General features: G+C 42.7%; 2 protein-coding genes across 2 annotated transcripts in view; both read right to left on the reverse strand.

Annotated features, from left to right (window-relative positions):
• Window positions 1–880: 880 nt before the first annotated feature.
• Window positions 881–1,703, reverse strand: si:dkeyp-72g9.4 (uncharacterized). The gene has a single exon (XM_068740774.1). The coding sequence runs from the start codon at window positions 1,701–1,703 to the stop codon at window positions 933–935; it is 771 nt and encodes a 256-aa protein (XP_068596875.1). The 3' UTR covers window positions 881–932.
• Window positions 1,704–5,145: 3,442 nt separating this feature from the next.
• Window positions 5,146–25,850, reverse strand: part of LOC137895294 (A disintegrin and metalloproteinase with thrombospondin motifs 2-like) — an 85,583-nt gene continuing 64,878 nt past the window's right edge. The window contains exons 5-22 of the mRNA XM_068740775.1: window positions 21,672–21,755; window positions 20,103–20,259; window positions 19,385–19,490; window positions 19,009–19,152; window positions 18,525–18,657; window positions 16,362–16,475; window positions 15,793–15,938; window positions 15,449–15,624; window positions 12,887–13,020; window positions 12,686–12,809; window positions 12,156–12,236; window positions 11,892–12,055; window positions 11,581–11,737; window positions 11,352–11,487; window positions 10,972–11,179; window positions 10,613–10,742; window positions 10,302–10,388; window positions 5,146–7,088 (exon numbers count right to left, since the gene is read on the reverse strand). Of these exons, the coding sequence (XP_068596876.1) occupies window positions 5,146–7,088; window positions 10,302–10,388; window positions 10,613–10,742; window positions 10,972–11,179; window positions 11,352–11,487; window positions 11,581–11,737; window positions 11,892–12,055; window positions 12,156–12,236; window positions 12,686–12,809; window positions 12,887–13,020; window positions 15,449–15,624; window positions 15,793–15,938; window positions 16,362–16,475; window positions 18,525–18,657; window positions 19,009–19,152; window positions 19,385–19,490; window positions 20,103–20,259; window positions 21,672–21,755 (4,224 nt within the window). The remainder of the gene's footprint in view (window positions 7,089–10,301; window positions 10,389–10,612; window positions 10,743–10,971; window positions 11,180–11,351; window positions 11,488–11,580; window positions 11,738–11,891; window positions 12,056–12,155; window positions 12,237–12,685; window positions 12,810–12,886; window positions 13,021–15,448; window positions 15,625–15,792; window positions 15,939–16,361; window positions 16,476–18,524; window positions 18,658–19,008; window positions 19,153–19,384; window positions 19,491–20,102; window positions 20,260–21,671; window positions 21,756–25,850) is intronic.

Consider the following 25,850-nt stretch of genomic DNA (forward strand, 5'->3'; position numbering starts at 1 on the left):
TCTGAGGTAAGTGTGAAAACGAAAACTCCGAGAGTCGATATGACAAAATGAGTCTTCGAGACTTTCCGCCCCCCCAAATGAATGTTTCCTTATAAGGGGGGGTTTCTTGCACTGGAAACATCATTGTGGTGCTGGTTTCCCTTCCTTGTTTCAACCCACTAAATAATGGCCTCTGGAAAGACACACACACACATTCATAATATATATATATTTTTATGAGAATTGGGATAAACTCACACCTTTACCACGATCTCTGATATAATAACTCTCAATAAAAGCATGATTAATGTAAGAATCACTAATAAGACAATTTGTTTCTTACAAGGTTTTATTATTCTTATTTCCCTGCTTTTTATTGCATTGGAAATGGTAACTTATTTCATGTCTAAACTCTAAACCTTCTGCTCTATGTAATACTGAGATGTTTCACTGTGAATAATCAACACAATAACACCACTTCAACAACAGATGACCTGCAGTCTTACATGAGTTCTCCACACTGGTGTTTACCAGTACAGGATCCCACGACAGTTGCCATAGAAACTCCAGTGCGTGGCACCAGCAGAGCTGAGGGTGGAATTCATTTTCAAAGGATTTAAACGTGGTTGAACACAGACAAAGGCATGACGTAAAACCAGACAGTATGGTTGAGGGTATCAAAAGATTTTTAATTCATTCATATTAATTTCACAAAACATTGGAAGGTAAAAAACAAACAAACATATTTGATAGATTTTTCAGTTTTCTTTTATTTCATTAGCATACATTGAGCATTGGGACTACATAATTACAGTGTTATTACATGATGGATAAGATGGACAGTTGTGGCAATATTAATTTGCCTCTAAGCTTTTTAAATTCCTATTTAATAATATTCCTTATACATAATACACACCTACACCTCAATGTCTCATATACAGTACTGCGATGTTTCATATTTCAGCAATGGCCGGCAGCATGCAGGCTCGCACACGCGCCTCCCTCCACGTTGACTTGCAGTCAGAAATCCACTGTGAGATGAAGGATTGCTTGGCGGTCGCATTCCGTCTCCCCTCCTCTGCTCCTCCATCTGCTGAGCCCCCCCTCCTGGCCTCCAGTGTGGTGATGCTGTGCTGTGAGGAGATGTTTGTGTTTGTGCTAGTGCTGGTGTATAACTCGGTGAAGCTGCTCTTACGTCGGCGTGGGAGATTGGGACTTGATTCATTAGGGATGCTGTGAGCTTCGGGGCGAGCCTGGCCTTCCCATTGGCTGCCATGTGGCTCCATAAACCTTCCTTGGACCAATGACTTTTTGACACCTCCTGTGAGGTTGTCCTGGTGTCCATAAAGACACTCCAGGGGGTCAGAGTTGCCAAAAGTGAGCTTGCCATGTATGTCTTTCCCGTCTCCCAGGAAACCTCCCGTTGGGGTGAATTTAAATGTGCGTGATGGAGTTCCACTAAGACGAGGTAACCTCAATCTCTGGTGCACCGCGTCCAACTGCCGTGCGCGGTTGTTGACGGTGGAAACATCCCTGGTCTGGAAGGTGGGGTGGGCCAGGTGACAGATAGACAGGAGGTAGTCCTCGGACGAGACGGCCGGGCCATGGCCTGCGATGTGGAGCGAGCTGCCCTCGTTCAGGTCCCTCATTGGCTCTTCTGCACCCTCTCTGATTGTTGGCAGCAGAAGTCTTCTCTTAGACAATAATCTGGACCGTGGCCGCATGACTCTGACAAAGGGGAAGGAGGGTTGTGGTTAGAGCCAGTCACATTCAGCAAGGTGTATGTGACTGGTAATGAAGGTGGACCATAAGTGAAGCACTCATATTGGAATATTGATTACTGAAGTGTATGCCAGATTTGTTTTAATCAGTTTTAACATCTTTTATCTTACAATAATTCCATATATTACAGATTAGATTTACTTAATGCTTATTTTAATGAGGGGCGTTACACTCTATTGTGTATCCAATGGCTGATGATGAAGCACCCTGACTCAGACTACAAACACATCATCTTTTACCCACAACACAATGTTGCCGTTAAATGTGGACACAGGTGACATTAACTGTTGTAACCTGTAGTATCTGAAACACAACAGTTTATTTCTGTATCTCATTGTAGCCATTAAATCTGATTCACACTTCAGTTTATCCCTGTTTTCCATCTCAGACTCCATCAGCTTCCATTGGAGTCAGAGCGTATACAGCCCAGAAGGAGCACCAAACGGCAACGGAAGCAGACGGCTATCTTAAAAGCCACCTAAATCTTGTAGTGCCATAGAATGTGGCAGTTTATTTCTCATCAGTATGTAACCCCTTATTGTCACAACCCTGAGTGAAGCCCGCTGTATATTTTTGTCCTGACCTCCGTGTCAAAAATAGTGACAGGCAAACCAAAAAAAGCCAGCCTCTCCCGGTTTCTTCCAAGGTGTAACCGGGGCTATATTTAGACCACACCTTTGGTATACAGAAGCTAAAAATGGATCCACAGTGGCAGATCTGGGCTGAAGCACAGAATCAGCACCCTGTGTGTTTTTTTTAACATGCATTTTCAGATATTGTGTAAGATTATTTCCAGCATCATTTTCTTTCCCACTCACCTTTGTCTCTGTTGAGTCCAGTTGGTCTGTTCTTGTTTGGCTTTTGCTTTTGCAGTCTCAAATGGCAGTGAAATGGCTTCAGGCTTCTGAAGAACAATGTGTTTTTAATTTCTGATATTGAGTCTCCAGCGAGTGATGCTGCTTCTCCTTAAATGTGTTTCAACTGTCTCTGACCAGAGGCAGCAGTAGAATGCAGATTTATCTTCTCACATCCCTCTCTCTCTCTCTCTCTCTCTCTCTAGCTTACTTTTGCTTTGCCCTCCTTCCCTAGTTCTAAAAATAGATGCACCATCCATGTCTTCAGACCAAGCACTGTCATTGACTGACTGTATTGATGCAGAGAGAAAAACAGAGGCTGCCAACGACGGGAACAGAAGGAGAAATAAAATTAGAAAATGTGGTGAAGAGAAGGCAAGAGAAACAAAAAATAGAGGAAGGGAAAGAAATGGACTTTTGTTCTTGGTTCATTTTTGAGGACATGCTCTTTCTAAAAATGGCTGTCAGACTAACCCTTTCAGAATTTTGAGAATTCCACCTTTGATGTTAAGTGACAAGATTGTATTGCTGCTGCAAACGCGTTTGACCTCGGCTGTGCGAAAAAACATGCGAAAGCATTATAGAAACTTACCGTAAGACTTTAAACCAGTTTTATCCTCTATAGGCTCTTCTTTATTACGCAGGCAACTAGTACCGGTATGTGTTTGGGCACCATTGACTGAAGTCTTTGTTAAATAAGATTTGAGCTACACCAAAAACATTGCGTGGGTGATGTGCTACTGCACATCAAACAGCAATGCACTGGGTTTGGAGTTAGAAGCAGGGAATAACATTACATTTTGCAAAAATTGATTAATAGATAAATCGCATTTAAATTGTCCAGGATTTGAATCCGTTAGTATTTAAATGTCAAAGCAGCTCCGAGCTCTGTTAGCCCCAGATTCACCAGGTTGTCAAGAACCTGCAACAGAAATATTTCATGGCTAAGTCTCACAATGTCACCACACTGTAAAATGCCAGGGCCGTGAAACCAAAGCGGTCAAATGGAATCAGTCCAAAAGTTTTTATTTTTATTTTTTAGTTAAGGTAAGAAGTTAGAATTTTGCGATTGTGCAGGATTACATGAAAAAAATATTCAAAGTTGGTCCACAGTTGATCCTGTCACAAGAACCACTTAAATGTTGTCTCAAATCTGGATTAAGGGCTAGATTGAGGATTTCTTCTTCTTTTCTTGTTTTTTTTTAATCAAAGACACACAAACTACTTGAAAAATGGAACTGGCAAATATGTATTTTACCCACCTCACTTCAAATGGACACTGAGAACAGCATACTTGATTGCACGCAGGGCTCACTAGAATTTAGATTAAGGTTTAATTTGATAAAGAATTTAGAGCGTTGGGCCTTGGCAATGCTGTGTATATTTGATTTTTCCTGACTGCGACATAAACATGTCTTCAAATAACAACAACTAGTCTAACATTGATGGAATAGTGAGGCACACAGAAGCTGTGACTCAAATACTGTGGCCTAAAAGGCAGATAGCCAGCATGAAAATCACTTCTGCCATATAAATCACACAACGCTGTCAGATTGCAAAATACCACAAGCACTTAAACTTTAATAAATATTAATCATTAAGTTCATTTTCATATGTACAGCTATTGTACAGATAAGATCCTGGTATTACTGCAGCTGCTGCAAGTTGAGAGGTACCCATAATAAACTTACAAAAAAACCCTTGGCCTTAAAGCTTCTCTTTGGATAGTGTTAATGCAAACAAGCTTATTTATTGTTATTATATTTTAGGGTTTTTTCCATCTGTACCAGTATATATTTTATTTAGTATTGTACATGAATGTATGTGGGATGTTGCTTCGGGCAACACTGAGGGAAAAACAAAACACCATACTTGAAGAAAAAATAAAAGCTAAAAGGCAATCATTGTTTTCTCCTCAGCATCATACCCTCCTCCACAGCCTTTATGAGAGAGGAGACACCCTGCGGTCAGACAGGTGGTTGCTTTGTAAAGACAAGTATCAAAGTGTGTACTTTCAAAGTAAAACTAAAAAGTATTGTGTTTATATTGTTTCCATAAACTTGGTGGTGTGTGTATAATATTTAGGGTGCCACCCTGTTAGCCGCCCTGGGCAGTATATTCAATGCTTCCTATGATACAATTAATTATATTAAATTACAATTTAATTTAAGACATCTGGTATGATTTGGGCATTGGGACGTTTGTAGGCTTTGTAGAGTGCTGGTCAAACTGAATGCACACTTTTAAAGCCTTCTGTTTTTCATTCCTGCGTTTTACACAGGTGCGATAATTTGCATCAAATCTGCAGCAGCCATTTCTGTGCTGGGCTTTTCATTATTCAGACCAACTGTTCAAACAGTTGTCAATGATGTTCTCGCTGTGCAGCAGTCCTGATTGTCAGGATTATGATACGGGTTTGCAGAAAGAGCTGATAGAGAGCATGACGGTAGTTTCGAGCAGTTCAAACAGGGCTTACAAAAGTCTGCAAGGAAAAACATTCATCTCTATAAGAGAAACGAGAAGACTGAAATCATTGTGCCTCGTGGCCTCTCTTCATCCGGAGGAGAAAGTTCCTCTTCTCCTCTAGAAGCTCCTGAATGCGTTTATTCCTGGTTCTCTCTCTGAAGTTGACTCGGCGCTTTGAGATCCAATTATTGGGGGACGCGCCATTGTCCACACCGAGGATCCTGCTATATATGACATCAATGGAGTTGTTCTCTCTGTTCTCCCCTGGCTTTGCTTGAGGTCTCGCAGTAGATGTGGTGATGGTTGGTTTTTCTGTCATGGGAATGGGGATACTCACAGGGATATACTCAGGCAGGTCCAGGTCTGTTTTATCCTCACTGTTGATGGTTGGGATCACCATGGTGAGGCCATCGTTCAGCACAATGGCGCCACTATTACTTCCCACATTCCTGTAGGGTATTGCAATGACATCACCACTAAGAATGGTCCCACTGCTCACTGTGACATCACCGCTGCTGGACATTGTGACATCAGTGTAGGATGTGGTCACTGTATTCATGTCGCCATCTTCAAAATGAATGGTCTCAGGTGATTTCAGAAGATCGTCAAAAGTGCTGGTCGTCGCAGCTAAATCATACCATTGTGTTTTTTCATCAGAGGTTGCTGCATTGCTGATGATGTGTGTGACATTGATTCTGGACTCAGAGACAGGTACGTCTGAAGCTGTCACATAGAGACTAGTACTCGAAGCAAAAGTGGAACAAAACTGCGTTCTCAGGTGTTCCTGACTTGTATGTGGAGTGGGAGCTGTAGTAAAAAAAGATCTTGTTTTCAAGTGTTTAAGTGTTTTATTTTTGGGATTAGTCTTTTTCTGATTAACCTTAATCTGAGAGGTAGTTGCCGTTTTAGGTCCTGATTTCGTTTTTTGGGGATTTGTCTTGGTTTGAGATTGCTTTGTAGCTTTTGTAAATGTTTGAGTTTTCTTTTTGGGATTGGCCTTTGCCGAAGCCTCCTTCTTGGGTGTGGATTTGGGTTTTTTCTTAGGTGCAGCTTTCAGTGGAATCTTTTTAAGACTAGTCTGTAAACGAGGTATCCTTGTAGGAGTAGAGTTTTCCGGAATAACATTTGCTGAAGTGGTCTTTTTGGGAGTAGATCTTGGCGGAGCAGTCTTTTTTTGAGTAGTCTTTTTGTTTGGCGGAGTAATTTTTTTTGGGGTAGTGTTTTTGGGAGTAGTGTTTTTGGGAGTAGTGTTTGGCAGAGTAGTCTTTTTAGGAGATGTTTTTTCTGAATCATCATCGTTACGATTGTTGTTCCCAGGATCATTTGCATTTGGAGCACTGTTCGTTTTCTTTTTTGGATTGATCTTTATGGGAATCCTCTTTTCAGGCTTTTTCTTTGGTGGAATATTCTTTTTGGGCTTGGGCTTCTGCAGTGTGTCTGCTTTTGTAAACCCTACTGTTGGTTTCATCATAGTTGGACTGACTGTTGGTGGAAGACGTGTGGTAGTTTTCATACCAGGCACTGTTATAGTGCTCTGTAATTGTGAATCTACACTCTTGTCTATGTTTGGGCCAGGCAGAGATAGGGGATGAGAGGTTTTCCGGACGGTAGTCGTTGGCATGGAAAAGGGTGTGGAGAGGGCAGGAGTGGTTATAAATTGTGTAGCACTTAGTGGGGAAGGGGTGAAATGAGGAACAGCAGTGATGAGGACAGAAGGATGAGTGTTGGTCCAGAGATTGGTGGTGGAATCTGAAATGGATGTGATGACATTTGTTGTAGACTGTATCGTGGTGACAAAGCCGAGATGACTTGTTGGCGGATGAGCTGCAACACCGGGCTTGATGGTGGTGATGGGGGTGGACAAAGAGGTGGAGATGGGTTGGAACTCTGCGACGGTGACATTGCTACAGGACTTGCAGCACATACGCCGGTAATCCGGCAGAGAGCAGTAGCGCTTCAGCACCTCCATCCGACAGAACGATGAGCGATCCCCAATACAACGTTGGCCTGTGAAGAAAAAAAAAACCACAGAGCTGAGACTGGGTGCAGCCAGCAAGAGGAAAATGAAGAGAGGTGTCTGTTGTAATTGCAGCACTTTTGGTACAGTATATCGTTGTATGCAAAGGAATGTGTCAATGATACTTTGGCATCAGTCTGTATTTGCTTCTTCACATGGAGTGCATGTTTCTGTGTGTGTGTGTGTCTTGGTTCCACAATCTGCAGATCACAGCAATAAATAAAGATCATTTGCAGAGAATTAGGAAGAAAAAAAGAGAGGAAAACCTCAAACATCAAAGGCAGTTATGATTAGATTAGAGAAATAGAAATGGAATAAAGCTTAGCTAATCTTGTGTTGTAAATAGAACTGTGTTTTAGGACTTTTTCTTTCATCTAAAACATCTGGCATGTGATTTGACTGTTTTGTTCAGGCTGCTTTGCAATGACATTCCTTGTTATAGTGTACCCCCCCCAGCTGTTAACTTTGAATCCTCTACTGAGTAACGCTTTTGCATCATGCCAGTAAATATACTCATGTTCGCCTGGAAATGTTCGACTTTTCCCTCAGCGAAACAATCGAAGCAGCAAACATTCCTGGTGAGCGAAAAGAACACACTTTTGAAACGTTTTTTATTGATACAACTTTGATTTGAGAATGACAGTAACCGAAACAATGAGTTTGACGCCTCCTCTGCCCAATATTTAGATATATTATTATTTCTTTAGGAAAAATAATTCAACTGTATCGAAAGTTACAAGTTCACAGTCACTTTGGTAAAACACTTCATTACTTGGAGATCAACTAGTCAATCTTTTTATTTATTGATTGAAAAAAAATAACATGAAGTACTTAAATTATATTGGTTGTTTAAATAAACACACAATTTCCATGATGATGTAAAAACTGGAATGGCACATTAAGTGTCATATGAAACATTTACAAAACACTAATAAAATTTCCCTGATAAATCAAAGTGCATATAGACGCAGTGCACGTAGTCCATCTGAATGTTTCTTCGACATTAGCCAGACATTAGCCAGCCCCACACAGCAGGCCAGTGAAGCCACAAAACAGTTACCCATAGTATAGAATATTATAGAAGAAGATAACAGTCATGAACATTATTAAATACAGTCAACACCAATGTTATATACAGTCGCACTGCCAGGTCTGGCTTGGTCTCATACAGTCCAACTCCAGCAGAAGGTAACCTTGGATAGCTCGCTACATAGTCACAACAGAAATATGTGATCACAATACAATGAGAAGTCTGAAGTGTTTTTTTTTTCTTTTCCTTTTCTCCAAGATGCCATGTGTGTCGATACCCTTTGGCCCTTTGTAAACCCTTCCCAGTAGTCAGACATTGGCCCAACATAACCTCGGTAGGTTTTGATGGTTGGCGGGTGAGAGTTTGTCGAGTTGGTTTGAAGCTGCCTCTATGCCGAGTGAAACTTTGAATGAGTAAAGCCATCTCTTTCACAGATAAATGCCATTACATTCAATCCAAGATAAGGCATTGTTTATGTGGTTAATGTTCATCAAAATAAAATGAGCTCGTCGGACACTTTCAAATCAAAGTTTATGAGGTATTTCTGTATCTGACCGCGATGATGTTAAAGCCCGAATGATAAAGCTCCCTTTCACACAGACACACAAAACACACAAACTCACACACAGCCTCGCACACGAAGTGTACCGGTAATCATGCGCAAACACACTTTGATGGTCTGGTATGGACTTGCACATCTCATTCAATCACCCTGCTGACAAACAAGACACACAATCGCATGCCTGTACACGTACACACAGACACGCTTACACACACACACATACAGTATATGCATGTGTCCAGGTGGCGGGAAGCAAATGTGCATGACAAAAGGTGATCCTGTCTTTAAAGAAAAACGAGGAGCAACAGTAAACCACTGATCCATCTGAGAGAATGAAGAGGCAACTAACTGACCAAGTCCTGCATAATATAGGTCTAACCCCCCAAACACTTTTATTAAATATTCATCTGTATTCATGTAAAATCAATAAAAAAATACACTTAACAGTCAAGGATCTGAGCGATCAATAGCAGTCCAAAGGTTTTAGGCAAATAAGCTACAGCTTATTTATGGTAAAACATTATTAATATTATTGTTACTCATATAGATTTAGATTTATAGGTATATATAAATACAAATATAGTAATAGATGTATTTGTTTAAAGTCTGCAAGCACAAATAAGCTGCATTTATTGAACTTTAGTATAACAGTCAGGAGGATGGCTGATAATGAGGTGAAATGGGAAGCAACCTTAAGTGGTTAGACTACCCTGTTTTTTTTATTAGCCTTTATTTCACAATTTTCACCTCATGGGTCCCCCTCCAAAAGCAAATCAAACGTTTTACTGATGTCACTTCCTGTCCCTGTGTGTCCCTGTCAAACTGAGAATGGACACCTATCTCATGCCCAAATGGAACCAGGATGTCAGATGAGCACTGTAGCAAAGATGTCCTCATTGTGACGAGATCATATTCACAATAAAGCTTTCATGTTTTTTTTTAAATATAATGTTTACTATATAGATATTTTTATACCCTTTCTATTTATTTTCACATCTGCTTCTCCCCACAATGACAGTGTGCTTACAAAACGAAAAAAGCGCAGCTGCATCCCGGGAATAACAACCGTCGACAACACAGTTAGCTCACGCAAACATGTCCGCCATGTGTAGAGGAACCCCCCCCCCCGCCCGCCTGCACGCAAATGGCTCTTTGACGCCTCTGAGCAGGTGTCAATGAAAACCTGCCACCACTTTGCCACTTCGAAATCCTTTCACATCAAATATTTTGATCTTTTGAATTTTCGACTGGCCAGCGGTCACAACACGATGCTCCACAAAGGAGAGAGAGAGAGAGAGAGAGAGAGAACCAACCAGCACACACAGGAGCCAGATACCTCCCCTCAAGTCAGAGCTGTCTCAGACACAGAGAGAGAGAGAGAGAGAGAGGAGAGAGAGGCAGCACCCCCCCCACATAAAAGAGAAGCAAAAGCTTTGCCGCTCGCTCACAAGCGTGGGCACAGGCACGGGAGAGGGGTGGGTTAGGGTGCCAGGCGAGGCCGGCCCTGCAGAGACAGGAGGACAGAGATGGGCAGGGCCCAGCAGAGGACAGACATGAAGCTGCGGCTGCCACTGTGGAGACCAGGCTGGGAACTATAGAGGGAGGTTTTACGTAAAGAGATCTTCGGGAAGTTGGGGTTGGGACGAGACAACCACTGGATCAGGATGTTGCCGTTCTTGTTGAGGTCTGATGAGCCTTCTGCAGAGAACAGAGCAGAGCAGGATGAGTCATTAAGGTAGGAAGGAACATGGAAGACAACCCGAGCCGCAAAGGTGTGCACAAAACACTCATATTGTAATAAATGTTCCCCACATTTTTCTATACTGATGTCAGGGCCTTTCATTCGAGTGATTTATGCGTATTCACTGAGATCTGAGTGGGGAGATAGTGTTAAAACCCGTTTGAAGGGGATTGATACTCACTGGGACACGGATCCAGGCGACAGACTCTGATGGTGTCGGGCTTGCTGTCCAGACACAGGCCGATGGTGTTGTCTCTGGCTTGGCAAAAAGCCTGTCTCTGCTGGGTCCCATTACCGCATGTCACTGAGCACTGGGGATGCAGTTACATTTGGCAATTAATTGATGCCTATGTTTTACTTTGAGCATGACTGTTTTAAAAATGTTCAAATCTGTCAAATACACAGTTCTAAATTTTCTTTGTTTTTTTTGTGTGTGGTTATCTTACAAAAATATTACCTGTTTGGTTTCAGCATACATAAATTCCTGCCTACATCCAAATGGGCCAACCAACTTGAATCCCATTCAGCCAGCCTCCATACCTGTGACCATGGTCCGACTCTCCACTGGGTGGGGCAGGGGTCTCGGTTGCAGGGTCTGCGGGTCTCTGGCCGGTTGTCGTTGCAGTGTTTATTATGGATGGACCGCGTGGTGTTGTCGTCTGATGGCTGAACACAGCTGAACGTACGGATCTGCATCCCTGTCTTTCCACATGACTTGCTGCAGTTCTGCCACTCCCCTGTCACCCAACTGGAAATCATCAGGAGAGAGAGAGAGACATGGATCCTGAGGACGTGGAACATGTCAAAATGCCGACATGCACGACAAAAGTGGAGGAAAAATGGTAAACGAAAGGAGAAAACTCCTTAAGCTGTGCCAGTATTTTTTAGAGTTGCTGCCTTAAATGTGGATAGGCTCATACATAGGTGGAGGGCAGGGCTTCTGGTTGCAGTCTCTAATGTCTCCTCTTGGTTTCATGTTGGATTTATTACAGAAGCTCTTGTGGACCATTTTACTGTCAACTTTTCTCCTGCAGCCATATCGCAGGTACTTCTTCCCTACAGGAATCAAGGATGCAAAGAAAATTTAACACATGCAAATGCAAAGCAAAATTGAAAGCATACAAAAGTGTTTTTCTTGTCCTAAAATACCTCCTCCACAAGGCTTGGAGCAATAGGACCACCTCTTTGGAGCCCACTCATAGGCACTGTCCTCCACAAGCATGTTGTTCTGAATGGCGGAGTCACTGTCCATGTTCATCATGTACTTATAAGACAAGGTCACGTCCTCATCTCCGTGGAGTTTCATCTACAAACATAAAGATCACTATTCAAGACATGGAGACATTTTAGTGCAAACTTGATAAGTAACATGATTTCAGACAAAAAACATTTTGAGTTTGGATAATATGAGTCTTAAAATATTCTTGTGAAGAACCACATTCAGTACTACAGTTGATTACCATGATCAAAATGCCATGTCTGAGAGGACCAGCCGTCTGAAGCGTCTCCTTGTTATGGTCATTCTCATATTCCCACTCCACGCCCTTCTCTATGACCGAGCCGGATTCTGGGTATTCATTTTCCCAGTTTAAGAAGAACAGTCCTGAAGCCACGTTTTTTACAGCTGTTGATGGGTGGGAAATAGACATTAACCACACTTAAACTGCACACATGTATTCAATACAATATGTAAACAATGAAAAAAAATACAAAAGGTCAAAAACCTAAAGTGTGTGAGGTTGCTTTCAGCTCTTGGATTAGTAGGTGTCTTGCTCCTCGAGGGATTTCAAGAACTCTGAGGAAACCTGAAATGAAACACACACCTCTTTTGTGACTCCAGCATCCTCAGAAACTCATTTGACAATTTTTTTTAACAAAGACCATCAACTAATCCGGTGCAAAGCATGTAATCATTTAAGTCAGGCATCCGACTGTCTCGTTAAAACCTTTACAATCGTGCAAGTTTTTGTGGATGGAATAGAGATCTGTTGTGATGTGAGGAATATATATAGCGTAGTATATATACACACACAATATACTGTATAATGGGTTGAGGTGTGCTTGACTCAAAGGAACGTGCGAGCTCAGCTCTCAGAGGTTTGAGTTTTGAAATACATCCTCCACTAGAGGGCAGCCTTTATCTTAAAATAACAAAAATATGGGACAAGGGCAGCCTCAAGAGGAAATTGACCATTTCGCTGATAGAACCAAGGCAAGTTTGTCCCAGGTGCAGAGAAGCGTTGTGTAACTGCACCTTGTTTCTTGGCTGTCCGTGTGATGGTGTCCTTGAATGTTTTGCAGCTGGAGTTGTCCCCTCCACACACTCCACACTTGTCCTCCTGCTGCGAGGAGCCAACCACGCCGTCACAGCCCACTTTCTGTTTTATGAGGACATGGAGTTTCAAACACGTAAAGAGTGTAACTCACACACACACACATGTGCGACGTCAGTTACCTCACACTCCCCGCGCACACACACACTGTTGGGGTCTTTGTACGAGCAGCGAGTACCATCCAGGACAGTTCTCTGCATGAAGACAACATCTCGTGTCTCCTTGGACTTGCAATGCAAGTGGCAGCGTTTATTAGCTGTGAGACAAACACAAAAACACAGACTCAAAACAAATGACCCAATTCCTCAAAAAATAGCATGATGATGAGTTCATCCTTTCAACAAATGCATATATTTTTAGTTTCTGAATACGTTTTCCAAGAGTCGGTGTAACACTGTCTCATTGTATGTGTGTGTGTGTGAATCATACTACAACTACATGAGCCTCCGGAGAACAAACCTGGCAGCTCACCCCAGTGAGAATGAACACTACTTTATCACGTTTACTACAACTGAACGCAATCCAGAGACATTGTCAGGCGGTGACTTGACACTCATAATCACGTTGTGGATGTGATATTGTAGAATGATGAGATGTGGAGCCTTTTTTCTCAGGCTGCGAACGCAGAGAAACAATTTCATTTTGCTCTTCTCAGTGTTCTGAATGTATTCTCTTATATGATGTCTAAAGTGTGCTGTGATATTGAGGGACTGTGTAATTATACATTAATGGATATTCAGAAGGAGAGTCTATACATTTTATTATCCATAGTTTTATATTTACTTCCCAAAAAAGCACGTCTATATTTGACACTCAATCCAAGTATTTATTGATGAATACGCCATTAAAACTTCAATTACACCATGAAAAATAAGACAAAATTCATAATTTCTATGAATACGTTTTGGAAATATACATTTTTAACGGCATGGAGATGATTAAGAAGACATTAACTTGCATAATGAATGGTTAAATATAAGCCAACAGCCCGTCAAGGGTTAAATGTTCATGTAAAAAACAATCTGAGCCCTATTGTGATGGTGGCTGCTAAGGCACTTCCTGTTCCAAAGTAGATGGTAATTGGCTTAAACTACACTGAGCTAAAGATGTTCTAATATGCAAGTGATGAGTACTTTTACTGCTGTAGCAGCAGTGGGTCTATCTTTTGAGTCGAGAAAAGATTCAAAGGTAAAAAAAAAAAGCAAAACTGTTGCAGGCAAACAGAAATTTCACACTTGAAGCAGAAACAGTCTTTTCTTTTCTGTCCTGACACTCTCTGGAACTCAGGAAATGACAGTCCATGAAAGGAATTCAATTTCACATTCCTTTTCACTTTTTTATCTCACTCTTTCTCTCCCTCCCCTTCATCCCCCCGCTCTCTCTCATGAACGCAGGGATCTGTGCTCGCAAACTCATATGTCCTCAGTTAAAGACTGAAAAAGCCTAAATTATAAATGGAGGACAAAGAAATGAGAATAGCAGGGAAAAAACAATTTAACAAGCTGTGTCTTAGCGGGGGGGGGGGGGGGGGGGCTGTGACCGCTGTTTAGATATGGAGACAGCTCAGCACTTTTTTATCTGGGGCTGTCCTCTAGTCCGGTGATGATTTAATACCTATCAAGATGGCAGCGACAACCCCCCCCCACACACACACTTAGAAAGGCGGTGGGTCTGACAAACACACGAACATGCATTTTAAAATGTAACACTGTGAAGAGGTTTCGCATAATCCAGGACGGGATCCCTGCTCGAACTGGCTTGTTTTTTCAGGGTTGGTTCGGCTTCCAACATTTCAAATGCGACGTGCAAATTTAATCAGTCCAATCTAAATCAGGTTACGCTGTCTGATGGGATGAAACACATAAAAAGTACTCCAGTATTAAGGCTGAATCTGACGACTCATTTGAGTTACTGGTATAAACTGTTACAACAGCCTGTATTTCAAATTTAAAGTCCCCATGTATTCCAGGACTCAGTGGAGTCCTGAGATGGCACATTTCACGCCGCCGTCTCAGGCTGCACTCAACTGCAGTGTTATTTTCTTTCTTATTCTGATGTTAAATATGATGAAAAGTAAAGTTCAATCAAATGTGTGTAACATGAAATAGAGACACATCTTTGTTGTCCTTATAGTGCCGCTACCCTGCCATTCATCAGCTCAACGGGACCAGCTGCTGAGCAACCTTTGACACCAAGTGGGATGAAATGTTACTTTTTATCAATGTGGAATGAATTATTTTTACATTCGCTCAAACCTAATAGTTTTGCTTATGAGAGCCGGCTGATGGATAGAGGAAAGGCTGGAGGAAGGGTTATTGAGGTTCAAATGACATCAGCAGGTGGGCGGAGCAAGAGAAGACCCCAGCTCAAAGAAGAAGCGTTATTAAAAAGTCTTTAAAGAGACGGCATGTTTTTGTGGAAGGGTGTAGTCGTCGCTAATAGCTGTCCTCAGTAGGATAGAAAACGTTAATGACCATAACAGAATGCAAACTATATAAAAAAAAAACCAAACCGCATCCAAAATGATGTGTTTGCTTCCTCCTCCTGGCTTTCATTTGTATTTACATCTTCCACTGAATATCATCGCTGAGGTTTTTCCCTCTCAGGCTGGTATATTTGTTCTGACAACCTCTTTCTTTGCCCGGACTACTTTACCATCTTTCCATCTGTGGGTGTGCACTCACGGTCTGGGTGTTCATAAGGCAGCCAGTGGTGCTTGTTGCTGTGAAGTTCAAAGCGAGGGTCCCAGGCATGGCATTGCTCCTCTCGCATGTCACTGTAGATATCCTCACACTCATTGGTGTTGCACATCTGGAACTGATAGGTTGTCCCCAAGCAGGTACGGCCTCCATTGGCTGGTCTGCAAGGTTTGCGGAGCAGAGCATGCATGCAATAGTTGAAGATCTCACATTGTGGTGTGCTTGATCCAAAAAAGATCGGAGCCACAGCCGAGTCTGGCATAATTCATTTCACATGATTTACACACCCCTATGATATATAAACAATGAGAAGACGCACAGTCTCCTACCTCGGACGGTCACAGTCTCGTGTGCGAAACTGTACTCCTCCACCACAGGTGCGTGAGCACTGGCCAAACACACTCCACGAGCCCCAGTTTCCATCCTGCTTCATGATGTCAGGGGTCAACCAGATGCAGTGGCCTTTAAAGCAATGCTGCAATGGATAAAATACACGCATGATGTTTGAATAGGGGCATCATCAAATCATTTTTCAATGCAAGAAGAGCAAAATGGCATCCTGCAAAAAAAAAACATATACACAATTATAAATAATACTACATAAAAAAATATTGAACACCTGCCTATTATAAAGTTTGAACAGGGTCAATAAAAGACTCAATAAACACCATTTTGGAACATTCCACAAGTAACAAGTGATTGTGTCATGAAAGAAGCGCCCTCCGAATGTATCTCACAGAGACAATAAGGTATGATTCATCACACAATGAAGCACATGATGATGGAATGAATGGAATCCGGAACACTTTGCAAATGTTAATACACATACTAATCATTGCAACCCATTTTTAACAATATTTTCCACATAATAGCAGCTCGTTTTTCTGTAATCGTGTACCTTCCCACTCCCACACATGGTGCCATCAATTGGCGGCCCTTTCTTGGTCTTGCAGAAGAAGGGATTTTCTGGATGGCTACACCACAGCTGCTTACAGGGGTCAAATGTGCGATACTGCAGGGAACAGAGAGAGGCTCTTTCTATACAATGCACACACTGGGTAATAGACAGACCTTCAATAGAAAAGGTCAGCAGGGCTGGACTGGCAATCTGGCATTTTTCCGGAAGGCTAAAACAAGTCGGGACCAATTCCAAACTGATTTCATTGATTTTTATAGTTTAGTTCATTCTTACAGTATTCTGTATGTCAGTCTGTGTCAACCCAACAAAGCTACCGTCCACACAGCTTTGTTGTAAGGACATTATTCCTCTGTTATAATATATATAGATATACACACGAACAATAAATTGTAATATCTCTCTCTCTCTCGCTCTCTCTAAGTCTGGTTGGTCTTCTATAGCCAACTATGGATACCAGTCAAGAGTAAGCAAATGCAAGTCAATGGGCCACAAGGGTGGAGTACTGGTGGCCGAGGTCCATCCTGTAGAGGTGGGCTGCCTTGGCCCAAAATGCCTTGGCTTCTTTTTTGTACCAGTCCAGCCCTGACACTGCCGGAGCAAAGATAAAACAGGAAATGAAAATAGAGAAAAATCACCACAACAACCACACAGCATCACACCAAACTGACCCAGTACTGTGTCACGGCACTGTACTCTACACTCCAGTAAGAAACACACAGCCATTCATGCAAACCAAAGGATGAGAGAGCGACAAGGCTCTCAGAATGAGACAGCTTGTGTTTTAATTGGGGCGCAAGGGAGGTCAGAGGGCAAAAGGCCAAACGTTGAGGTATCGCTGACCTCTGAAACGTCCCTAGACACAGACCAAGGACCAAATTCTCTAATGTGCCAGAACCACTGATGAGGATACCACCAAACTGACCTCGAGTCCAGTGTCTGAGGGGCTGTGCCCTCCTCCCTCCTATTTACTAGAAACCATGACCCCAGGAGACCTTTGCAGGTCAGAGGATGAGTCACAATCAATGGCTAGACTGTGGTAGGTAATCACCAATGACATCAGACTGGAGGATCCTAAAAGTGAAACATGGAAAAACAGCCCCTGTTCTGGCTCAGCTGTTTTCTCTTGGAAGGGAAAGACGTCTCTCCAGACTTTTCCATTCATTTATAGTCCCGAGTTTGCCAATATAACGAGGCTCTTCCTGCCAGCGCTGCTGTGATGTTACACAGATTGCAGGGAAGGAGGTCGGGCTATGATATGGTTCAGCTGTGGAACTGCGCTGTAGTCACCGAACCAGTTGAGTCTTAAGTGTGTTCAGGGAATTTTACACTTTCTCTCAAAATGAGCATTTTAGAATCCTGCAGACCATGTCCAAAATATGATGAGGTGGGGGGGGGGGGGGGGGAAACAGTGAAACAAAGTACAGTAAAGAAAAAGAGCCAACATTAAAAACAATTACATTTTCAGAGGACAAATAGAAAAATTAAATCTGAAAAAGAAAAAAGAAACAATGATGGCACCACATCATGTCTTCTCGGAGATGGGGTTACCTTACCTGTGTTCCTGACTGGCCCGCCTTTTGTAGCTGAGGGGAATGGGTTTGACAAGAGAATAGAGGATAATCTAGCAAAGTGTGCAAAGCGCCTGCAAAACCCTGCTGGTCAAAAGGCAACAGCTTCCTTATAGTCTGCAACAGTGGTGTCACAGTCACAGTGACGGGTGTGGGGAGGGGGGGGGGGGGGGAGTAAAATGACTGGAGCTGCTTAAGAGTAATTAAAGTAAGAGAAATATCTATGAAAAGCAGTACCTGCTTCTAAACAAGATGCCAATCCCACCAGTGGACAGGAGATGGCACAGAGGGCATCGGGAGACTGTGAATCTTTGTGTATGTGTGATCATTAAAAAAAAAAATGTAGCTCAGAGCTCAATGTCTGGACATCCTGTATAAATGCTCTACAGTGACAGTCATAAAGCTTTTTAATTAATTGAACAAAGTCAAAAAGTAAGTGCAGCTCATCTATTGAGACTGCAAAAGCTTGAATGTTTGCATTGTCAATAAAGTAACCTTCATTCATTTAGTGCAGGTAAAATCTTTCATCTCAAGCTATGTTGGTACATTGATCAACAAATTATGAGTCTCTTACCGCAGTGCACGTCGTGTAGCCCGCACCAAAGTCAAAGCGGCACTGTTCATCCATTGAGTAGTGCAAACCAGGAAGGTGAGGCAGTGACGGCCAGTTATGGTCAAAGGGGTCGTCACGGAGACAGTCATAGGAGCTGAGTTAGAAGACAAGAGACGTAATGAAAACTACATTCTCTGATTTAATAATAAAATGTTTCTGTCATTTCGTCATGTTCAAGCAAAAACAGAGAGCAAGTATCAAATATTGGAATTTTTAACTGACATGATGATTGTTATTTGGTCAAATAAATATCATAAAGTCTCTATCTACAACCAGAATAACTTCAATGCTCTCCTAGGGTTAAGGGTTAAGAATTTCCAAAACCAATAAATCTTTTATTTTTTTTTGCTGAATCAACAAATTATTTTATTAATTAATCAGTTTAATCCTAGAAAAGAAAACAATAACATTTTGATATATATGTGTGTGTGTGTGTGTGCCTCACTTGAGGTAACGTCCAAGCTCTTGCATGCTACATCTGGACCAGTGAAAGCGGTGGAAGGCCGCTTGCACCAGCGGCGCCATGATGCTGCCCATGTGCACCTCGTCACCGCAGCGGTTCCCCTGACCATCGTGCTCCATTCCCAGCCTGTGCAAAGAGAAGGAGAGAGAGGGGGAGACTCAGCAGGGATGCATAAGCAAAGGGTATAAACCAGATTGGGAATACATGGGAGGAGAAGAAGCAGCAGCAATCCTTTCATCAGTTATTCTCAGAGGTGACCACGAGAATCAAACTGTAATCATCAACACAATCTCAGGACTGTCTTCTTGATATTCCGTGGCTGCAGCCTTAAAAACATCAGAACAACAGAGGAACTTACACGTGTCCGGTCTCATGCGCTACCACAAAGGCTGAGGAGAAGCCATCCTCATGGTTTAAAGTACAGCTCCTTACCGGATGGCACATGCCGGTCACTGGGGCATAGCCTAGGTCACCAGAAAGAGAAACGCAATAAGTAGGTATTGATAACGGTGGGATGCACTGACAGTCCTAGAGCGCAGAGAAACCTCTGAAAAGTTTCAATGCAAGAACATTCGTATTTGAATGAATACACATCTGCACGAAGTACGTGACTTTCTGCTCGTCAAGGAATCTGTGAGACTTAAAATGTGAAACTCCTTGATACAAAGATTATGCATTATGCATGCAACTTCCGCACACAGGCAGAGACAGCACTCTAGGTCATAAACACATGCACAAAGATACATGCATTTCTAAACCCAGATCTCTATTGTCCCTGTGTTTTTCCCAGACTGCTTTTGATTGTGGGACTGTGGCTGGTCCTGCTCTATTGATTTCTTGCTGCTGAAGGCTGAGCCCAAGGGCAGCTGAAGGGCTTTTGGATTGCTAGGCCACTGCCTTTAGGCTTCTCCCTTGGGCCTGCCTGTTAGCTTGCACTCTGCTGCACAGAAAACCACCAAACCCACAGTGCACTATGCAGCTGTATGAGGCGAAGGAATGAAGAGGGTTATCTGCCATTTAGAAGCACGTACTATACAAATAGAAATGGTTCAGTATAGGTGCATGTCTTTAATTACCCTGCATGCCTGTGGGGCCAAATTCTTGTCTTGTGAGGAAGATGGCGTGATCGTGATACTCAGTGTCCCCAGTGTCCTGCTTCTGTTGCAGAAAGGCCCAGCGACACACATTCTCCAGACTCTGAGACGGGTTCCCCAGTTCAATTAGACTCTTTGACTTGAAGAGGGAGAGACACAGTGAATGACAGGGAGGAAGAGAGAAGATGGATTGTAAAGGAAACGAAACCTGCATCTTGCTTCAGTCATTTTATTCAAAACTGTAGGGGGAAGTGTCACGATGTCAGATAATGCAAATGCATTTTCCAAACTGCGAAAGTGTACATACGTGGGTACACACACACACACACACACACACACACACACACCCTCCAAGGGATCCACCAACTCTTTGGATCCTCTAATCCTGGTAGTTTCAATGATAAACAAGAAAGTGACAACACAGTTGTTGTTTTTTATCTTGGCGTTAATATGTCCAATTACAGAATATTATTTATATTTACTTACTAAATTCATAATAAGGACACCCAAAATGTAAGATGCCAGTCATTCCTGTCGGTCATTTTTACCTCTCTTTATCAGACCCTTCCCCCAGCTCTCTCATCCTTCTGCTGTAAATGCACTCTTGTCACCTCACTTTCTTCATTTCACTTTACTGCACCATGGATGTGTGTGTGTGTGCTTCATTGCATGGCTTGTGTGTTTGTGTGTATGTGTGTGTGTCCGTCCTGATAATCTTTAAGAATGAATTTTTAATAAACATACACTTTGTATTGAAGTGTGTGAAGTGTGTGTGCGTCCGTGTTCAGGGTCACAGAGCCAATCTACAGGCTGTCTGGGTGCAGCTCGGTTGCCACGGTAATTGGGGATGATGGACAGCCGGAGCTTTGGCCAAAGCTGCATCGGGGATGGTCCAGAATGACCAATGCACGAGGATGTGTGTGTGTGTGTGTGTGCGTGTTTCCAGGGCTTGTAGGCATGTAGAAAGGAGGGGAAGCGATAAGGCTGCAGCAGAATAAGTAGATCACAGAGCATCTACCCAACAATAATATCATTTGTTGGGTACTTCCTACCCTGTCTTGCTTTATCTCTTTGCTCGCTCCCTTCCACCCTTTCTTCACTTCAGCACACACAGGCAGATAGAGTCACAGGTGAAAATGAAAGGGTGTAACCCCGATCGATAGGTCTCTCTGATTATGAATGATTGAGGGCTATCATTGATTCTTCATCTTGGCTTGGACTTCCCATGATTCTGTGCTGCAGCCTCCAGGGATTAAGTCTGATTGCATAATGGGCAGTTTCTGTGTGCTTCGGCGCTGAACTGTGAAGGCGTGCGACTTGGAAACACTCCCCTGGGATGCTGCAAGCTTTTAGTTCCTCTTTTGCTCAGTGCAGTGAAATAACAGGCTCCGGGCATCAGTGCGTGCTGATGTGTGGCGTGAACATGTCCAAGTGTTTGTTTATGAAAGTGCATGTGTGTGTGTGGCTTGGTTGTTGTTTTTTTGACTGCAGGACTTAAAACAATTGTGTCAGTCTGCCTTTCAGGAGAATCTTTGTCTTGTCGGGTTTTACCTTGCCGTGGCAAAGCATGATAATCCGCACCAGCACCACATTGATCTTCGCTCCCAAAGACTGGTCATGGTAGATTTCATTCACCTAGAACAACAGAGACAAGAGGTAACACAGGGCTTAGTCAATAATGAGGCTTTTAATAAGGATTTATAGCTCCGTCATGAGTCAATACTTTTTTTTTAAATAATCATCTGTCTACTCTGCAGGTAAAAAAATGGCAATAATTTAAAGAAACAAGTCAACATTTTATTTCTGTCTAAAGAAAGACGAGAACATTCACATCCCTCCCATGACTAAATTGTGAATATGAAGATATATCCAGGAGAGGCCCATATTCTGAGTGGACATGAAAAATAAATGTCTATAACTCAAGAGGTAAAGCAATAAGCAATAGGCTCTACCTGGTGTCATGTAAAAATGTAGACCAATGGGGCAGCGGGACTGCTGCACGAGGAGAACGTTAGAAACTGTTTCAAAAGACTTATAATTCATTCATCTTGAAGATGAGACAATCAGTAATCATCTTGTCTTCAGCCGCTTATACGAATCCGGGTCATGGGATTATGCTGAGCACGGGCGAAGGCTCGGTACACCCTGGATACGTCACCAGTTGATTGCATGGCCTTACTGATGTGAACTCCTAATTTATGACTTAAATACCAATTTTCAGAGGACATTGTGATCTGCAGTGAGAGCAGGGAACAGGCAGAGGAGAAGTGGAGGTCTGCTATAGAAAAGAGAGGAATGAAGGTGAGCAGGAGTAAAACAGAGTACATGTGTGTAAATGAGAAGATCAGGGATCAAAGTTACAAGGAATAGACGTAAAGAAGGTAGAAGACTTCAGGTACCTCGGGTCAAAAGTTCAGAGTGATGGAGAAACTAGAAAGGAAGAGAATAATTGTGTGCAGGCAGGCTGGAAAGGGTGGAGGAAAGTATCAGGTGTGCTCTTTGATAGGAGAGGATGAAAGGAAAGGTCTACAAGACAGTGGTGAGGCCAGCCATGATGAACGGCTTAGAGACAGCGGCTCTGAGGAAAAGACAGGAGGCGGAGCTAGAAGTGGCGGAGATGAAGATGCTGAGGTTCTCCTTGGGAGTGACCAGGTTGGATAGGATTAGAAATGAGACAATAAGAGGGACAGTGAAGGTTAGACGTTTTGGAGAGAAGGTCAGAGAGGACAGACTTCGATGGGTTGGACATGTCCAGAGGAGAGACGGGGACTATATCGGTAGAAGGATGCTGAGGATGGAACTGCCAGGGAACAGGGCTGGGGGTCGACCCAGGAGAAGATACATGGACGTAGTGAGGGAGGACATGAGAGTGGTTGGTGTTGGGGAGGACGATGCAAAGGACAGGGTGAAGTGGAGATGAAGAACGTTGATTTGCTGTGGCGACCCCTCACAGGACAAGCTGAAAATACAGTACAAACTATGAAGCGCTATCAGACAGTATAAGAGGGCAAATCAAGCTGAAGGAACTCTGTTTCCCATGAGCACCAGAGGAGAGTGATGATAAAGAAAGAATGATGCTAAGAAAGGAAGAGCCTAATGCAAGGATTCAAGGTAATGTGTGACCAGGGAGATGCAGAGAGCATTATACTGGTAACACACACACACACACACACACACACACAGTGAAAGAGAGTGGGAGAAAGGGAGAGACAGACAAAGAGAGGGAGAATGATGGAGGGGTAAATTGGCGCAGGAGTTGAGGCCTGCTGTCCTCAGTGGATGTATGCAGCGCCTAATGAGGCAAAGGGATGTAAAAACAGACAGCTGTAATGAGATGGCTGATGGACACGCTGTGGAGCAACACACACACACACACACACACACACACTTGCAGAGATGGAAAACAAAAACACGCAGCAAGACAGAGATAGCGTTGAGGATGCAGAGAGAGGGAGGGAGCCCAGAAGTTGAGGAGAGAGGAGGATGGAGCACACGGGCAAAGTGAGAGAAGATCCGGATAATAACAGTCTGGATAATTACAGTAATTACACATACAAGAACTGTATTCACAATATTACTCAAGTGCAACCATAAAGGCATCATCAGTTACACAGTAGGTATCCAAACCAAACTGTTAGATTAATGCACAGGGGCAAAATGTGAGGCATGTCCCTTTGAAATGTTTTGGAATTCCCACTGAATGCCGCATGAAGTGGAACGTAACTCCAAATTGTACCCGAGAATGTACTTGAATATACTGTTTTATACACAATATAAAAGTTCAGGGGCAGAAATGTAAAAACAGATGCAGTTTTCTTTGGCGATGTGGTTTTAGTTTTTGAACGAGGGACATGAAAGAGCTTCTTGGTGGTGGACATGAAAGGGACACTTTCTCCTTCAGCTCCCTTCCGTTCAATGTTTTCGTATGTTTCTTGTGAAAAAAGGTGCAGAGGTGCCTCGCAACAACCATTCTCTGGTTAACCTTGTTTGCGAATTTGAGAATCACCGCGTGTGTCTGCAGTTTTCTTCTTGTCTGTCTGTCTGTCTGTCTACCTGCTGGTATTTCTGTCTCTGTCTCTCCTTCGGTAACATTTGGGCGACAGTTTCCTCGAGACGCCCTCATTAGCTTGGCAGGATAAAGTATATGTGAGCAGTGATACAGGGACTCAGTGTGTCTGGTGTCATCATGTGTGTGTGTGTGTGTGTGTGTTTATTTGTTTGAGATGTCTATTGGGTGGGTCAGTTCACACTGCAGCCTGTTTCCTTGACAACTGTTAAGCCAAATAAGGGTGGTTGACTTCCAGGTGACACCGACAGATCAACCTCCACATTAATGACACACACAGACACACAGACACACACAATAACTGTATGGGCATATGCAGTGACTAATGCAGGACGAGAGGTCATTACTGTCAGTGAAATAATGCAACCATGGTGTCACCTAACTTAAGGGTTAATTCTTTGTGTGTAAATTATGCATATTATTGAAATATTTCACTTTCAGATGAATGGAGAGGACGTTCATTGTGTTCAGGGAAAGTTTCCCTGAACACAATGCTGTTATTTTTTGTATTTATGTTTTGTTTTGTTTTGGAAATCCATAAATATATTCACATAGTTGTTTGTGTACTTATTTAACCCTGGAAGCTTTCCACTGATCTGCGAACCACGTGCCTTGCTTAAGGGAACCACAGCATTGGTTCTTTAGAAGAAGCCTTAAGTCTCAAACATGCTTATTGAATTACAAAAACTACAGCTAAAGCCATTGACAGCAAAATACTGCACAACAATATAGATCACTGTCACTAAAACCTCCTAAGCCAGTTGTGAGCTGAAATCCACCACATTTAAAATTATCATTAAAAGTTTAATTTATTATATGGCAAATGTGTCGCATGCACAGATTTCATCAGCAAAATGTTCAGAATATTCTGAGATTGATCAGAATATCAGGAAATCCAGTGGCACTCTCTTCATTTTAAGGGTCCCCATTAGACCACTGCAACACAACTCTACATTAGGAGGGCTTTTCATCATGTTTTATCGACATATTTTATTTCTTTGGGTTTGCTATAGCGAGGGACGCGTAGCAGGCAGACGCTCGTAACGGCGTAAAGTCAAAGCCGACTGAGATTTAAATTAGTCTAAAAACAATGTTAAAATTTGCATTAAAAACATTACTCACAGCTGCTGATGAGACAAAACTGAGTCATCAAATACAATCTGGCCGGAGTGCTACAGGCATTAGATAAGCCTTTGGACAGCTTGTCCACATTTTCTTGTCAGCATACATGGAACATTTAAAAAGTGCATTTTGAGCTCTGACAGCGCGCCTTGCATATCTGTGACACCTGCAGCTACCTCGATGCCTATTATTACCCGGACGAGCTCTGCTTCCCCTCAATCTTTCTGCTTATTAACATGACTTTTCTTTGCCTGCGGGAGTTTTGGTAAAGACGTGTCTGCACAATCGTCACCACCTCCAGACAGCGCTCACAAAGAATGATGCTGATCACACACTGAAGACAAGGCACACGGATCATTAACATTAAACACACACGCCTCTGTCATTGACGATGAATATTCATATTCATGGAGAGTGGTGCTTAACACACTGCAGCACCTTTCTAAAGGTCTCCATTAATATGTGAGACCGACAGGTAGGCAGACAGATCACCGCCGGCCACTAAATCTGTCAGCACGGTGATCGACGCAGGAATCTTAGCT

This window comes from Brachionichthys hirsutus, chromosome 6 (assembly GCF_040956055.1).
Source record: "Brachionichthys hirsutus isolate HB-005 chromosome 6, CSIRO-AGI_Bhir_v1, whole genome shotgun sequence".
NCBI lineage: Eukaryota > Metazoa > Chordata > Actinopteri > Lophiiformes > Brachionichthyidae > Brachionichthys > Brachionichthys hirsutus.